This window comes from Mustela nigripes, chromosome 5 (genome assembly GCF_022355385.1).
Source record: "Mustela nigripes isolate SB6536 chromosome 5, MUSNIG.SB6536, whole genome shotgun sequence".
Classification (NCBI taxonomy): domain Eukaryota; kingdom Metazoa; phylum Chordata; class Mammalia; order Carnivora; family Mustelidae; genus Mustela; species Mustela nigripes.
In genome coordinates this window covers 57526619-57544932 of record NC_081561.1, presented here as the reverse complement: position 1 = coordinate 57544932, position 18314 = coordinate 57526619, and the positions used below count along the sequence as shown (strand labels likewise).

General features: G+C 43.7%; 1 protein-coding gene and 1 pseudogene across 3 annotated transcripts in view; both read right to left on the bottom strand.

The window, feature by feature from the left end:
• Window positions 1-18314, bottom strand: part of RCAN2 (regulator of calcineurin 2) — a 268194-nt gene that overhangs the window by 85160 nt on the left and 164720 nt on the right. The window contains exon 1 of one of the 3 annotated variants that reach the window (XM_059400328.1): window positions 7837-8143. The exons of the other annotated variants lie outside the window; for them this stretch is intronic. Within the exon in view, the coding sequence (XP_059256311.1) occupies window positions 7837-7923 (87 nt within the window). The 5' untranslated portion in view covers window positions 7924-8143. Of the gene's footprint in view, window positions 1-7836; window positions 8144-18314 lie in introns of those variants that run through there. 3 annotated transcript variants of the gene reach the window in all.
• The window catches only part of LOC132018492 (heat shock cognate 71 kDa protein-like), a 98738-nt pseudogene continuing 89515 nt past the window's right edge, over window positions 9092-18314 (bottom strand).

Sequence of the window (18314 nt, the reverse complement as noted above, 5' to 3'; positions counted from 1 at the left end):
GGTGTCCATCTGTCTCTGGACTTTTAATGCTCTAACAAGTTTAAGAGCTGGTTACATAGGCCAGAGTAGTACAGAAGAAATGTTCCATGGTCACGGATGGGGAAAAGAAAGAAAAAAACCATATAGTATATACATGCAATCCAATGTCATACGTTTCTGTGTATGTGTATGTGTGTATTTTCCACATAGATACACTTAGTCAAAAGAAGAATATGAAATCACATATAGTAAATATTTTCTAGAGAAGGTCTAACTCGGTAGATAATTTGCTCTCAACTACTTTTAAATTCTCTAGACAGAGTGGAAAGGATGGAAATTTTATCCACTTGAAATACTCATTATGGGGCGCCTGGGTGGCTTAGTTGGTTAAGCCTCTGCCTTCAGCTCAGGTCATGATGTTGGGATCCTGGGAATGAACCCCATGTCAGGCTCCCTGCTTTGCAGGGAGTCTGCTTCTCCCTTTCCCTCTGCTCCTCCCTCCTGCTTGTGTGCTGTCTCTTGATCTCAAATAATAAATAAATAAAAGCACCGGATGTTATACTGAACTGATGAATCATTGAACATTATATCAAAAACAAATGATGTACTATACTTTCATTAGTTCAATTTAAATTAAAAAAATCCTCATTAAATGATACTGCTTTTTTTTTAAAGTTGTATTTAGAATGAGTTTAGACTTAGAGCTGGGAAGGGATACAGCCCTTTGCATAAAGAGATTCTAGGCCAGGCGTGGGCTAGAGAGCTTACGACCTCCCTGGAAAGCCGGGGTGCTCACCACAAAGTCATGATGGCTGTGAAGCTTACAACCTCAACGGAACAAGTGATAACACATGTTTCAGGTGTCATTTTCTTTCCTATTGTCAATTCTAAGCTTCCTCAGAAAGTACTATAACGGGCTATTATAAATTATGGATAGTTGTACTTGAACAGAATCAGATGCAAATGGTACTCCCTGAGTTTTTCACTTAAATCTATTGCTTTAGGAGAATGAGGTTAACGAGGATGTCGTGTCATCCTTGACGTGGCTCAATGAACCTGACACTTAGGTTAGAGGTAGAGACTATTAGTGTCTCAGTTACTTTCCAACAGTGAAAAGACTCTTTAAATAGATTAGAAAGTGTTTAGTTGACTTTCCTGCTGGACAATGTCATTAGTTGAATACATACCTTGGCGTCTCCTAACATGACAGGTGGCTGAGAAATCTGTTTGCTAACCTTCTCAAGGAGCATCTGCCACTTGCATAAAATCACTTCTTCTCACTCTGTGAAAGATGTTTGCTACTTTCTTCAGAAAATATTCGATATGGCCCCTTTAAGAATGTTAAGTTTCTTAAAGTATTTTTAGGGTTAATTGCTAATGTTCAGCTTTGCATTAATTCATTTATTTTCAAAAATGTTCTCAGTTTCAGTCCATTTTATTATCAGAGAAAGAGTAAGAGTTTTTAAAAAGATTTAATTTATTTTAAAGGTTTTCTTCATTTACTTGACAGACTGAGAGAGCACGAGAGTACAAGCAGGGGGTGCTGCAGGCAGAGGCAGAGGGAGAAGCAGGCTCCCTGGTGAGCAGGGAACCTGATGCAGGGCTTGATCCCGAGACCCTGAGACCATGACCTGAGCTGAAGGCAGATGCTTAACCCACTGAGCCACCCAGGCGCCTCTAGATTTTATTTCTTTGAGAGACAGAGAGGGAGAGAGATGAGTGCACACACACAAGTGGGGAGGCGGGGTAGGGAGAGGGAGAAGCAGACTCCCTGCTGAGCAGGGAGCCTGACAGGGGGTTCGATCCCAGGATCCTGAGATAATGACTTGAGTCAAAAGCAGAAGCTTAACTGACTGAGCCACCCAAGTGCTCTGAGAAAGAGCAAGTTTTTGATCTGTTATGAACATGCCACCCCACCCACCCTCCCATACACTCCCTTTTGGTCTTCAGAAACTAAAAGTGGGCAGATACATGAAATGAATCCTGTTTAATATTATAGCCATCAATGACGGTAGGAGAGTTTCTGTTAACATTTCGGTTATTCCATGTTACCATGAATATTCTAGAAGGTTCCAATTTTTGAAATTAAATCATGTGCAGTTCAAAGTCATCTAAGTTACCGAGGGAGTGCAATGGTTTCTGAAGACTCTGAAAGAGCTGTAGAGCTCTGCAGAGCCATAAGGTCATGGTTGTGGCCAGACCCTCTACCTAGCACTGCATCTGCAAGAAGCATGAGAAACAGGCATGAAGCTTGATCAGTTCTCCCGACAAATACTCACAACGTTTCTTCCAAATCAATCCGCAATACCCATTAACCACACATTCACTTGTGTTACTTGTCTCTCCTCAAAGCAGAGTACAAAGTGTGTCATACCAGCTCTGCTCCATTCTTCTCCTCCTACGACTCCCGCCAAACAAAGCAAGTAATTTGAAATTTCCAGTGGTTCCAAATGACAAAGAGGTTTCTCTATATTAAGTGGCCTCAATGTGCTGGTGTCTTACATAACTCACAAACAACATGACACAGACCATGAGTCAGTCACCTCATCTATTGTGTGAAAAGGAAAACAAAATACACAAAGCATTGGACATTTTTCTCAGCATGATTATCATATGTCCAGAAAAGTTAAGAGACTTGCCCAAGTTTACATGGGTTGCAAGGATACTGGGACATTTTCAAAAGCAGAGAAGAGAAAATAGGAGTTATGAGTTACCTTAAAAGGCCCTGGCCTTTCAGAAATGGGGGGGTGAAGGGGAGTCCTATAGTAACCCTAAGATTCCAAGCAGAGGAAGCATTATTATGCAGAGAACAAGTTTCTGCTTATAGTACTTCCTCACCCCAGAGAATCAACATACTTAAAATGCAGCATGAGGAAATCAGCGTAAACACAGTTTCTAGAAAGGAGCATCTTTTAAAAAATCTACATAGTGGCATAAGATAGTAGTAGCCTCAGTAGGTCCCTGAATAAATAAATGGTAGAAATAGGTTAAGTGAGGGGCCGAGTAAAATAGAAGAACTTCAGATAAGATGGCCTCTCTTTGCACCTACTGTTCCTGGGATGCTCTGCCCTCAGATCTATGCATGGCTCTCTCACTCACTTCATTTAGATCTCTGAATGACATCTGAACAATGACATTTAATAAACTGTCACTTCCCAGAAGTGGTTCCACTGGCCATCCATTCAAAATTGATCAGTGGAATTTCTGGAGAAAGACAAATATGGCAGAACTCTATTTGCCTGATTTTGTCCTCTTTCTGGTACTACTGCTGTACCAGCTTTGAGAAAATTTAGGAAATCAGAGCTCAAAGGACCCCCCCCCCCAAAGCAACCCCTCCTCCAACAATTTATCCTCTCACTGCTTCATTTCTCCTCATAGCCCTTATCATACCTGAAATTACAGAATACATTTATCTGTTTACTGGCTGATTGTCTACCTCCCCTGCTAGAATATATAGTCTGTGGGGGCAGGGACGTCAGTCTTGACCACCTCCCAGTGCCTGAAGCATTGCCTGGCAAATAGTTCAGTGCTTCACACATATGTTTTTGAAGGAATGAACAAATGTCTAGCTCCAAGAGTCTTTGAAACTTTTGTTCTTCTAATAAGACGTGTCATGCCTTCTGCCTATTTCCTCATGAGCAGAAAGGAGCTCTGAGAGACCTTTGTCCCCCATATGAATGCCCATGGAGAAAAGACTGGATCCATGGAATATGAAACAGAAGCCCTCTAGCCCAGAGAGGAGGCACTCACCTCTTTGCTATAGGGGAAGCTTCCATTGCAGAGAAGCAGACAAGGGATGGCCCCAAGCTTGGTTTTCCCCAAGTGGAAGGGAACATTCCTCTGCAGGCTGCTTTTGCAGCTCTGGGAAGGTACCCACAGTGGCCAGCAGTGGACAAGAGTGTTTATCATTGGCTGGGAACCAGGTGGAGGAACTGCAGGTGTGGGGAACGGGTCAAAATGTGTTGGGTGAGTCTCAACATTACTGACTGCTTAGAGACACTGCCTCTAAAATTGCATATGTCAAAGCTTCATTTGGGGGATACGGATCATAGTGTTTAAGCAGAGGTTTACTCTAGGGACTTCTTGACTGCCCTACCTGCACCCATCTGAGCCTAGAAGAGGCAAGATCCTGACTTGACAGGATAATCCGTCTCTGGGCTCCATTCACACCAGCCAAGTTCTGGGTTTGGGCTTGGGCTTCGTTTTTTGTTTTTTTTTTTTTTTTTAAAGATTTTATTTATTCATTAGCGAGAGAGCGCATGAGAGGAGAGAGGTCAGCAGGAGAAGCAGACTCCCCACCGAGCAGGGGGCCTGACGGAGGACTCGATCCTGGGACTCCAGGATCATGACCTGAGCCGAAGGCAGTCACCCAACCAACTGAGCCACCAGGTGCCCAATCATCAGTATTTTTTAAAAGTTCTCCAGGGGATCCCAATGGGCAAGCAGGTTTAAGAACCACTGGACCGAAGTGAAATATAAATTTCATTACACATATTTGGAGCCCTTTCATTTTCCCAAGGATTTGGCTCCTTATGGAGGAGGAAGACCATTTTCAGAAATATGGGAAGAACATTGTACAAAACCAACCCTATGTACTTAGACACACACACAATCTACCTTTCATCGTATCATTTTCCTTCTATTGGAGGACTTAAAATTTCTTTATCTTTCTGAGCACTCTTATGCCATAAAACAGACAGCTAAGTTCATAGCAGCACCAATGGAGTTTCTGGAGAAAAATATGGCAGAACTCTATCTGGCTGATTTCCTCCTCTTCTTGGTATTATTCCTCTAGCAGTTTTGATGAAATTTAGGGCACTGGAGCCCAAAGGGCCCTCAAGGCAAGCAGCTGAGATCCCCTACAGAGGATAAGGCTTTCTCAGTTGCAATAGGTTATTACATTTGCGAATGTCTCCATTCCTTTCAAATAAGCCACCGCATTTCTGAAGAGTGCCTGCTGGTTGCATCACCCCAGTATGGTCGCTTTCCCAAGAGCACTACATACATAAAGGGAGAGTCTGTAAAACGCAAGAAAGCCTGAGATCAAGCAACTTGGATACAGGCACGTGAGACAATCAGCATCCCCCGCCCCCCCCCCGCCCCCCCCCCCCAGGTGCCTCCCTTTTCTCTAACCATAAATATTAAAGACCTTAAAGAAAGGAACTTCTGGCTCCACTGTGTATTGGAAATCAGTGATTAATGAAATTTACCTTTGGAGAAACTGGTGCCAGAATTTTACATTTGAATGTCTCTTCCTGACAACAAGGAATGCTCACTTTTAAACAAGGAACACATGGTTTTTCTCAACAAACCTCTTTGGGCCCCCCTTAGTTTATGCATTTTTTCCTCCTTTTTAAGAAGCACAAAGTAGATCTCTGCTCGATAATAATGTCACCGTTTTACAGTAAATGATTAAATGTCTAAATGGAAGAGCTGTGTTTTCTAAGTTGCTAGTGTGTGTGCATGCGTGTGTGTGTGTGTGCGTGCGCATGCATGTGTGTGTGTTTGGAGATTCGGGAGGGAAAACTGGTTCTGTGTCTTGGATTGTCACTGTAAACTCACCTGGAGTTACGACGTTCTAGTTAACTAGGAAAAGGAACCTATCACCTTTAGAGGATGTCTAAAAACATGATGGGGGCAGTAATGGCAGAGCTAACAGTTCTTGAACACTAAATATGTGCCAAGTACTGGGTTAATTATCTCACATTTATAATTTTCTTTAATCCTCCTACTAAGCCAGTGAGGTTGAAATTACTATTACATCTACATTACTGGTGAGAGAATAAGGCACAAGAAAGCTTAGGTAACTTGCCCCAAAGAGATAAATCCATTGTGATTCAATGGTGTTCAGCAGTAAAGACATCTAACACATCTTTCTGGAGAGAGCCTTGCCAGAAAGCCCCATAAATTTCTAATGAATAGTGTCAGCTGCTTTATAATCTGGCCGTGACTCACCCCCCCTCCCCGTTTTCCCCTCCAATCCCTCCCAGAGAGCCTACTGCAGTCAAATGCTTCCGCTCACTCAACTGCAAAATGGAATGCTTTCCATCCCCATGCCTCCCCTCTTCTGCATCAAAACCTACCCACCTTCAAGTTCAAGGATCACTCTCTCCACAAAGCCATCCCAGCCACCTAACGACAACCAGCTGTAAGAATCCTGTGTCCCCTTAATTCCACAAGACACTCTGTGTTTAAGAAATACTGTGTGTCTTTATCACTGACCCATCCATCAAATAAGTCTATTGTAAGCTCCTTCCTGAATAAACACAATGCCTGGCATATTGCAGATCCCGAATAAATGTGTTCTCACTATCGCTTCTCGGACTAAAAAAAGTCCAGATTATCTGAAGATGTTGGCAGAGCATGCGTGTAATCGACAGAGAATTGTTAAGGACACAGGGGAACTACAAAGTTTGACTTGACAGGCATGTCATTCTGTTCCAGCAGTTTCTGGGAAATGTCTCTCTGTCCAGCTACCCGCACCGGACGTGAAGTTGGCTTTAAACTGGAGGGGCTCTCATGGCTGTTCTCTCTCTCCTGGAGTGCTCAGGGCAGGTCTGACCAGCAGGACCGGCAGTACCTGCAAGCTTGTTTCCATCCCGGACACATGCAGAGGCAGCGCCAAACTATGATGTTGTAATTCTCTGGACCTCAATATGACAGGTGGGAGACACACGCACCACACCAGCAGAACTGGTAAACACGGACTCACACATCTGAAATATGCAGGAACAACAAATCGGGATTCTTGAACTCATGTCAAGAGAGGGTTCAAAACCGCAGTCCCGAATGACGGAGCCAAGTGTTATGCTAGTGATCGCATAAATCCCCACCTGGGAAGCCCCCGGAGTGTCACCTACACACGCTCAACAATGCAGAATGCAGGGTCTTCCTTTAAGTATAGACTAAGGGGAGGACGGAAAATGATTACGCAGTGTAATTCCCCTTTGCGTCCTCCTGTTACACAATGAGTAACTGTCCTTTCTCTGTGTGTGAACTGTTCAAGTAAGAGGCTTCTGGTGGCTCTTCTTTGCAATACGAGAGAAGAAATCAAAATCCCCATTTTACAAGCATGGAATCTTCCTCATAATATAAAACCAAATGGGGAGGGGAGATAAAAAAGACCAGCTATCATCAGGGGACAGTTACCTAGTCAGTTAAACGACTGCTGCAGACAATCTGTGGGGACCCACGGTCTGGAATTCTACATCTCAAGATGCAAAATTGATTTATGCCTGAACTTTCTTTGACGGACAGCTGCTGAGGGAAAATGACTTGCTTCCTTTGCCTGACAAAGAAAATTTTGGCGGCTGCTCTCCAACTTTGACTTCCAGAGAGCTAGAGATTGAAACTGTCATCTGTAGAACAGCTTTTGTTCCCTCGGAAGTCCACATCATGGCATAGTTCAGTGATGTGCCCTGAAGGGGTTACTGTCCCACTCTCAGGGTGTCCTGGATGCGATGTTTATTATTACGTGTGTTTTCTTCATTTAATCCATGCTCAGTACCCCTCTCAACACTTAAGGACTGGCACATTCTCCTTTCTGACACATAGATACGAGACTATGAAAACATGTCTACTGAGAAAGGGATCCCTGGGGATCACCTAACAAAAAAGATAAGGAAAAAAAAAAAAACAACAACAGACAGTGGTTGACCTTATCATATTGGAAATCCATATGCCGGTACCTCTTCTAACTTATTCTAATTAACAGAGGCATGCACTCACCACTAGCATTCCTAGCACAGACTGTGAGCCGAAAACTATAACCCAAAGTCCTGTCTCTGTAAGCTAAAAAGGCTCCGCCAAGCAGCTTCACTAACAGCAACAATGAAAAGGAAGATCGCAGGTGCATACCTTAACCTCCTGATTGGTAAAGACCTCGACATCCACCACACAGGCAACCAGAGTGGAAACATCACAGTCCATGCTAGGGGCTGGCATTACCCCTCCCGATTTTTCAGTCAAGAGCTAGGCGACCTCAGAGCTGTGCGTGATGGGAAGAGCCTCCAGGCGGATGTCGCCGTGGCCGGCCCCGGGTGCCGCCTTGCCCTGGGGATGGCCGGCGCTCGGCACCTGGAGCCCGCTCCCTCTGCACGCACGCAGCCCGCGTCTGAGTCTGCACAGCACAGCGGAGTAATGAACGGCCCGGCTCTCTCATGGCAATGACATCACCACAAAGACTGACACAAGCTGAAGCGATTTTTTTCCCCCAAGCCTTTTATCTCTAGGCAGTGCAGTGGAGCAAACTGAACATGATTATGTGCTAAATCTGAACTCAGACTAAATCAATTCAGGCAGCGTTAGCTAGGAACTGAGTCATAGCTGTCGTTTCAGCCGAGTGCTTATGTTTGCAAAAAGCAACGGGGGAGAATCTGACTCGAGAGGCTCTGCCTCGGGAGGGTGCGTAAATAATTCTGCAGATGAACCTCCTGAGGTTAAGGTGTGACAGTTTTCTGCCTCGGAGATGAGCAAGAAGTTGAGGCATTTTGCAAATTGCTTGGCTTCTGTTAATTTGCCCTGAGCCGCTTGGAGCGGCCACACATGTTCCGGGCACCCTAATGCATCCCGGGCACGGGCTGAATAGAAATCCATTCCTGGAGTGACTAAGGAGCCGGTCGTCAGTCATTTAGGCGGCCTGGTAGGAGAAGATAATTAGAGGTTTGTGAAATTCTATTTGAAGCACAGAAGTGCAGACCAGTAACTCTACAGGCACCCTTCCAAGCATGAGATTTCAGACTATCTCCAAGGTCATTCAAACCAAAAGCAATCGTGGAAAAGGAGTTACAGCCAACGTCTCATGCGGGGACAGATGGCAGAGTCTAATGGGCAAATGCACTGATGTGGGTCATTGTCAGAGCCTCAGGACTCTATTTCGCCTGAGACTTTGAACATGTCTGGTTGCTTTTTTTGATCTCTCTTTCTTGATTGTGAATCGCAGAGAGTCAGGGCCATGGATAATTCACCTTTGTATCTGAGACTTGAGCAGAGTGTAAAGAGTGTAAACAGTGCAATAACTGTTTAATGAATGAATCAACTAAACAGGCACAGCCTTTTTTGACAGCAGGGGTGAGCAAAGAGAAAAATATCAGATTAGTTCTTATTTTTATCATTAGCTGCGAAAGTCCCAGTAGAACATTCTAGCAGGATTTATTCCCCGTAGGAGTGCAGTGGCAGCTTTGGTGGCCATCAGAGCGTCATGATTTGCAACAGATGGGCGACTTTCTAACACAGGATTGGACAAAGCGTTCTGATTTTGCATGCAGATGACAAAGGTGACTTTTCGGACTTTAGTACAAGTTTTGTGGTTGGACCTCACTGGACTACATTTGGACCTGGCGCTCCTCTTCAGTAAGAGATTTTCCATGCTAAATGAAAGCAGTCCACAAATACAAATGCTGGACTGATGAAATTTTGTGTGCGTGTGTGTGTATCTGTGTGTGTCTGTGCAGCACCTACTATGTTGTCCAGAGCACTATGGGCAAGAGGAAGTCATATATGCAGATCATTTAACTAACACTTACTGAGTGATGACTGTATGTAAAGTGCTGCCCCAGATGCTCTTGAGGATAAAATGATGAATAAGCAAAATTCACTATCCTCATGGGGCTTAAAATCCAGCAAAGGAGATAAGACATGGAGACAAACATCTATACAATGTGGCAGTGGCGGTCGTGATGGTGGCAGCATTTAGTGGCAGCTCTGGAGGAAGAGTGGTGGATCATGAAAGCAGCTGTGGCAGGTGACCATCAAGAAGGAGGGCATGGCCTCTGCTCTGATCCTGAAACATGGGTAAGGCTACGGTAGACAGAGAAGGGGTAGACAAGAGTAGGGGAGGGGAGACCATCAGACAAGGGGAGTACACTAGAAATGCTCAGACCAAAAAAAGAATAGGTTATTTGAGGGACAAGGCACACCAAAACTTAAATTCGACTAAATCCAGATCACTCAAAGCCTTGCAGGACCCTTAGTGCCTACCTAGTTGACCATAGAATGAGAGAAGTTTTTGAGAACGTAAAGGGAACTTATATATACGTAAATACAGCTAAAATGTAAAGTATATACAAAAATGAATATAATTTGGAATACTGTCGACATCTGTTCAAGAGGCAAAACAAAGACATAGCTACTCTTTCCATATGCCATGCGTATGCTAAAATTGACTTTTTATAAAAATTTCATACCAGTGGTATGCTGGTACGTATCCAACAATAGACTCTCTGAAAAGAAAAGCCCAATGTGTCGTGTTTGCTGATTTCTGTGGTGGAAATATTCTTTTTTCTTAATTTTTAAAAAAGATTTTATTTATTTATTTGACAGAGTTCACAAGTAGGCAGTGAGGCAGGCAGAGAGAGTGGGAAGCAGGCTCCCTGCTGAGCAGAGAGCCCAATGCGGGGCTCCATCCCAGGACCCTGAGATCATGACCTGAGCTGAAGGCAGAGGCTTAACCCACTGAGCCACCCAGGCGCCCCTGTGGTGTAAATATTCTCATCAGGGCTGATTTCAAGCAACTGATAATGAAGTCACTCAAATGCAAAGTTGGGAAGCGATGCCTATGGCTGTTCACATCAGCTAACTGAGCAACCTCCAGCAGACCACCGTTTCAGTCCTGAAAACATTTCATCTGCAGAGATTAGATCCAGCATGTATGTCCAGAGTCCATCAGGAAATAGCGGGACAGTAAGAGCGATGCATTGTAATCATCGGCATCTGTGCATTCTTTCACACTTTCTATGTAGGAAGGAGCTGGAAAGGATTCACATAGGTTATTTCAAGAAAAAAAGCCCTGCTATGACGAGTCTTGGCAGGAGGACATTAGTCTATTCAGGAGGCAGAGACCCACTCAAAATTCTAAAAGAAGTCTTTTTTTCTGACGCATCCTCAGTTTCTCCCTCCTGGTTTGTTTCTGTCCTGGAGATTCCTTCCTGTGCTCCAGAAGCCACTAACTTCACGCTTTCCTCTTGTAAAACTCCTTTACAAGCTGTGTTGGATCCTTTACAGCTGTCAACTCATTTATATTAACATGAAATGACTGATAACTCAGGGTATTACCCATCACCGAGGAATCAGTATTTTAACAAGGGGACCAAACATTAAGTCAAGTAAATAGTGTTTTTAGAGTGGAATTATATGCATTGAGAGCATACGGTGATTCTAAAATAAAACTATTGGTTTTTTTAAAAAAATAGATTAGTTCAAGAAATTGGATATCTATTTCCTTTACAAAAGCAGTCATTTTCCTATAGATCCGAGCCCCTAGGAGGCTTCCTTTTAAAAACAGTGTCCTGTTTCTGTAGACAGAGTATATTTTTTATAGCTGGGAGATGACTGATGGGCTTGGAGGTGTCTAGGATATATAAATACCCAGGCTGATGTCTGTAAGGCCGTACATATCCTGGCTCCTACCCACTCTCCCACCTCATCTCATACCATCTTCCCCTGGGCTCTCCATGTCCCAGACCCACCGGTTTTCTTCCAAAATGCCAAGCTCTTTCTCATCTCAGAGCCTCTCTACTTGCTGTTGTCTTTGTCTGAACATATCCAGATCTCCTTTGTATCTGGATCCTTCCTAAGATCCATCTCCCAGCGCACATACCATCTCCTTGGAGAAACACTTCCTGATGACCTAAAATAAAATGTGTACACACACATGCTCGTGCATGTGCACACACACAGAATCAATCCCCAGCCCAGCATCTTCATTTTAATTTTATTCATGACACTTTTCACTCTCCGAAATTATTGTTCACTTATGTATTGTCTGTTTGTTCCTCCAACTAGAATTTAATCTCCACAAAAGCAGAGGTTTCTGCCTATTCTGTTCATGGCTAGAGAAGTGCCTGACACTTAGGAGGTGTTCTATTAAATATCTGATGCATGAACAGATAAGTGAACGAATGAATGCATCTTCAAAGACAAGAAGAGGGACTCAACCTGAAAGAGGTGCCTTCTGAGGCACCTACAGAAAGGTCCTTGCAGGAAAGTATATGGGTACAGAAGTTCAGTGATTGCCCCCAATCCTGACTGCTGAACCCTGGTACAGCTCTGCTCAGCAGCACCCTTCCCAGCTGAAGTGGCCATAAATCACAGGATTCATCCAAACCACTGCTCTTCCAATGACTGACCACATTAAAAAAAGGATGCAACATGATGCGGACCCTTTAGACAAAGATCACTTTCCTGCCCCTCTGGCCAGGCAACTCTTACAGTTGCCTCTAAGCAGGCAGGAGGAGATGTGTACATTTCAATCCAGAAGAAGCAGCCAAATCTGCCTTGCTAATGAGCACAGATACTCCCAGGAAAGCTGTGGGATGTCAAAGGCTTTGCCTCACTATATGTCTTTCGGTATCACTTGTTTTTAATATTTATTATAGAAAATCTCAAACATATTCAGAACTAGAGAGAATATAATAAGCCTTCACATCCCAACCAGCCAGGCGCAAGAATAACTTGGGGGGCCAATCTTGCTTCCTCTCTGCCAGTGGGTCTCAGAGTGTGGTCCCGACCAACAAACAGCATTAGCATTATCTGGAAACTTGCTAGAAAGGCAAATTCTTGAGTCCCACCCAAGATCGAATTAGAATCTCTGGAGGTGAGGCCGGCATCTGCATTTCAGTAAGCCCTCCAGGTGATTCCAGTGCAGGCCAGGTCTGAGGATCAATGCGGCAGGTCCTCCCTCCCTCCCAGTTCTTTAGGAGCACATATCTGACATCGTTTATTTCATCTGTAAATGTTTCAGTGTACCTCTCAAAAAGATAAGGGTTCCTCTTTGGAAATCACAGTATCTATCATCACAAACCCAAAACAAGGACTACTTCCTCAGGATATCATCAAATATCCTGCCAGTGTGCACATGGCTCCAAACTACCAATGTTCTCTTTCTTCTCATCCTCTCTCTGCTTCCTCCCCAGTCTCATCCCTCTGTCCCTTTCCTTCCTTCCTTCCTTCATTTGTTAAGTTGGTTGGTCTAAACTGGGATCCAAGCTCTGGTGTCTTTCATCTCTCTTTTAATCTATAGAATTCTCCCACATCCCCGCCCACTTTTTTTTTTTGTTTCCTTCCTTGAAGTTTGTTGTTGATGATGAAACCATATTATTTGTCCTTTAGAGTTTCTCCTTGTCAGGTTTTCATGATGAGCTCCACATAATGTTATTTAACTGGTTCCTCTGTTACCTGTAGGTTCTGTTAGTTAGATCCAGAAGCTTGATGGATTCGGGTGTGGCAAGACTCCTTCCTAGATGGTGTATTCTTCTATTAGGGGGTAGGTAACACCAGGCTGTCTCTTCTTTCATGCAAATGCCTAGATTCATTCTTTCTTTAGGATTTGCAAAATAATGGTACTCCTTCTTCATGTGTTCATGGACTAATTCCATGAAGAGGAACTACTCATCTTACATTTGTGTAAGATGGGCAAAATACACACTTTACTCTTTTCCTTTATTAGCTAGTTTTTAAAAATAATTAGTTTCCTTATTATCCTTCAAAGAAGATCATTGGGTTTTTTTTTTTTTTAAGTATCCTTATGAACTCAAGAATTAAATATATTTAGTGAGTTTAAGTACAGAGTAGTTTTATTTTATTGATGCTTCAGTGGACCATCTTTGGCTGGTGAGAGTCCAATAGTGGGTTTAAATCCACTGTAGTTTTATTTTATTGATATTTCAATTGCCCATTTTGGCTGGTGAGAGTCTAATCAGGTTGGTTCTGGTGTCCTTTTGACACAACCCCAGTGTTTTCGAGGCTACCTTTCCTTCTGGCATGGCAAGATATTCCAGGCTCATCTTGTCCATTTCCTGTTTCAGATAAAGAATCAACAATTTCTCTAAGGAGCCTCAGTTCCATTTAACAAGTATTTTAACATATTTCCAGATCATGATTTATATACTTACAGAGAGGTGTTCTTTGCTCTGGGTTGGTTATTGTTTATAAGCACCTCAGTGGACAGAGCTAGGAATCATATAAATATATTTAAAAGGTAGCATATGGGTTCAGACTGATGATTTCAAACCCAAGACTACAGTGTTTTTGCTGAGATGTATCAGTCTTATATCTGTATCCTCTTTCTTCTACACCAAATATCTTGGTCATTACCAATTAAAATAAATATAATTATTTATTTGACTTATCCTACTCTATCTGTACAGCAGCGTTGGAATCACATTATTAATACTACAAAGAATAATTTAAGATTTTTTTCCCAGTTCTTTTTTTTTTTTAAAGATTTATTTATTTATTTATTTGGCAGAGAGAGAGAGATCACAAGTAGGCAGAGAGGCAGGCAGAGAGAGAGGAAGGGAAGCAGGCTCCCTGCTGAGCAGAGAGCCCGATGTGGGACTCGATCCCAGGACCCCGAGATCATGACCTGAGCCGAAGGCAGCGGCTTAACCCACTGAGCCACCCAGGCGCCCCTTCCCAGTTCTTTTTGTCTTTGGGGTATATCCCATAAACAAGATACAAGTTACTGGGTCTTACAGTCATTTGAAATATTTCCACTGTCCCACCAACTGGATAACGTGAGGTTCATTGGATTCAAAAATTTTTACTTTTAGAAACATTTACTTTGTAAGGTTCCTTTGTCTCTAAAATGTCTCCAAATTTGTTTGCTTTTTCCCCAAAGTAACATCTTTGAATTCATAAGGATTATCATTTCCATTAAACTTAATTTTGTTTTATAATTATAAAAAACATTGCACGGTTCACAAAATGAAAACTACAAATCTACACAAAGAAATTGAGCTTCTGTCTCTGTCTCCTCCACCCCATCCCTTCCCTCCCTTCCATACAAGTCACTGCTATTTCATCTTTATTGTTTACCCATTCTTTTGTTACAAAAGACAGCAAGACTAGCAAATATAGATGTATATTATTTTCCCCCTCTTTCTTAGACAAATTAGAGCACATTTACACTTTGTCATGTCTAAAACATGTGACCCTAGAGATCATTCCATAGTAATATATAGAAATATTCCTGTTCTTTTTATAGCTGTATAGTATTCCACCATGTGGCTTTGAGAAGTTTGTGAAACTAGGCCCCTATTGATAGACATAGGATTGTTTCCAGTCTTTTGCTACTAAATAGTGCAGCCATGGAAAGACTTTGCTCTTGCCTTTTCATGCTTTGGGACAGACTCTAGAAGTGGAATTGCTGGGTTAAAAGGCAAACGTACATGTGATTTTTGCTAGATCCAGTCAACCTCTCCTCCATAAGGGTTGTGCCATTTTTGCTTCCCTACCAGCAATTCCCTGCAGCACGTGTTGTGGAATATACTGGACATTTGCCCATCTGGTGAGCAAGACACAGTTAGTCTAGTGTGGAGCTTTGATTTGAACTTATTTTATGATGGACACATTTATGGATCTTTCTGTAAGTGTACTAGTACAGCATTGTTACAGCCACCCCCCCCCCCATCTCTTCTCTGGCTAATTCAGGTTCTGTTTCTCACCCAAGCAAGCAAAACATCCAAAACACACACCAACAGGCCTCGATGAGCTTTGTTGGCATGACTCTTACAAGCAAAGTGGAGCATTTTCTCCTGTGGTTAAGGGCCACTTGCATTTCTTCTTATTCGGGTGATACCTCACTTAGGTCTGGTCGTCACAGGTCAAACACATTCTCTCCCTAGGTCTCTTGCAGGTGGCATCCCTTGCCTTGAATGCCATGTCCGCCATCTTAGCAGGGCTCCCTCCTCCACAGAAGGCAGTTTCTGCTCAATGGCCCACGTCAGAGAAGTCTGTCCTCATCTGTCTCTCACCAAGGAGCACCCTCTCTGTTTTCTTCCTGTGTTTTATTTCTCTTCAAAGCACTTATCACTAACTGATGGTCTACGTTTATTTTGTTATACCTCTCCCATGGGAATGCAAGCTCCATGAGAGCAGGGCTCCCCTACCTTGTTCACTGCGGTTTCCCTACACACCTATGATGGGGCCTGGTGCACAATGAGAGCTCAGTGAACATGTGTTGGGTGAATGATAACTGAATAGGTGAAATCCTTTTGCTCTGAGCGGCAACTGAGGGCAAGTGCTGCCGGGGATGTGGACAGGACGTAAGTGTATAAAACAGTCTCTGTGAAGGAGAATGAGCCTGAGAAGGAAGAGTGAGGCCAATGAGGGTGCCTCAGGTCACTGGGAAGTGAGGATGGTGAGGTGGGGGTAGGGGAGGTCCATAAGAAGTGAGAAGGACACTGAAAGGGGAGAAGGAGGGACACAAAACCCAATGTCCCCAGGCTGCAGCAGCCAGCCCCATGCCATTAGGCAGCTGCAATGCCCTCTTCAGACTCAAGGACAGCCATTCCACCACTGCCCAGTTAGCACCTACTGAGGTCCAACAAATTCCTGGCAGCTAATCCCAACTGGCATGCTCAGGAAGCCACCATCAATTCTTCTTTGCCTTGCCCTCTTCCCCAGTTCCCAGGGTCTTATCTCTGCCTTGACCCCTCCTTTAAGAAGACATATTTCCCCTTTCTAACCTCCACATCTGAATCTGACAGTGCATTTTTACAAGAGGCAGTACTATGCCTAAGAAGCTGACGTACTTGAAAAATGACAGGGATGAAAAACAAATAGGCTGTTTGCTTAGCCCTCCTGTCTTTGCACACGCAATTCTCTGGGAACTGCTCCTCCTCCTCCCATCCTGCATTCATCGGAGACAGCCCTAATCAGACCAAGCCAGTCAGAGTTCTTGTGAGGATTTTCCAAACCAAAACTGGGTCAGGAGAATATCCATGATATTCTAGTATTATTCCAACCAATGCCTCCCTCTTTCTGCAAACTAATTCAGATACTATTTCTGTCACTGACAACCAAAAAAGCCCTAGCTAACTCATATACACGTGCACGTGCGCCCGCGTGCGTGCACACACATACAGCCCTAGATTAAATGACAGGGGACAAAGGGGATGACAATGTGGGAGACATTCATCAGGTTTTCCAACGGTCTCATTGAAACTACTCCTCCTCCTATTTACATTAGGGGTGAGGGAGCTGGCGCCATCCTAAAGCCCTCCAGAAGTACCAGCAGGAGTCCCAGGATGGGTCTCTCAATGAAAATCTCCTCATAGAATCATCCTCCCATCCCCCATGGCTTAGCCTGCTAATTCCCTTCTGAGATTCTGAAGTTATCTAACTAGCATTTGGTCACCTGCTTTGAAAATTTGCATATTGGTCTGATACCTACCTCTACTTGGACTATCATATTTATTATTTTATTGTGTCTCAGCTGCAACTTGGAATTTATCATCCTGTCATACATCATTTCATTAGAGCTAACCTAATTCATTAGCATTGCATTATTTGGACTTCCCAATAGGCCCCATTTAGAGAATGAAGAAGTCATTTGCCTGAGATCAAACAGTAGAAAGTGGTAGAGATAGGTTAAATCCAAACCACTTATCTTCAAAGTATGAACTCTTAACTTCTCTGCTACATAAACTTTAACTTTCTGGGGGCCAGAACGTGAACACTTCTGTACTTTTGAAAGCACTGTAGCGGTGATGTGAAGTCTGGATTGGAAAGTATCAAAGTCTCATCTTCAAGGAGATGGTGCCAGGGACAAGAGTGGGTTTCTTATAGACATGAAAGATTTCATCTGCCAGCAAAATCAAGAAAGTCCTGGGGCGCCTGGGTGGTATAGTTGGTTAAGCAACTGACTCTTGGTTTTGGCTCCGGTTGTGATCTCAGGGTCCTGATCCCAGGGTCATGGGAGTGAGCCCTGTGTCAAGCCCTGTGTTGGGCTCTGTGCTTAGCATGGAGTTTGCTTGGGACTCTCTCTTCTTCTTCCTCTGCCCCTCCCTTCTGTGTTTTCTGTCTATGTCTCTCAGTCAGTCAGCCTTTAATAAAAATCAAGAAAGCCTTCATGAAAGAGGAGGGCATTTGATATGAATACTGGGTAGAACTAAGATGGATCTAGGTCTGTGAGAAAGATTAGGGGTTTCAAGACCAGTGAACAGGCCATTTAGTTGGAATGGGAACAGTGAAGAGGGCCATAGTGAGTTATAAGATCTAAAGGGAGGTCATGGAGGGGACCTGGGTGGCTCAGTGGGTCAAAGCCTTTGCCTTCAGCTCAGGTCATGATCCCAGCATCCTGGGATCGAGTCCCGCATCGGGCTCTCTGCTCAGGAGGAAGCCTTCTTCCCCCCTCTCTCTGCCTGCCTCTTTGCCTACTTGTGATCTCTATCAAATAAATTAAAAAAAAAATTGGGGCACCTAGGTGGCTCAGTGGGTTAAGCCTCTGCCTTTGGCTCAGGTCATGATCTCAGGGGCCTGGGATCTAGCCCCACATGGGGCTCTCTGCTCAGTGGGGAGCCAGCTTCCTCCTCTCTCTCTCTGCCTGCCTCTCT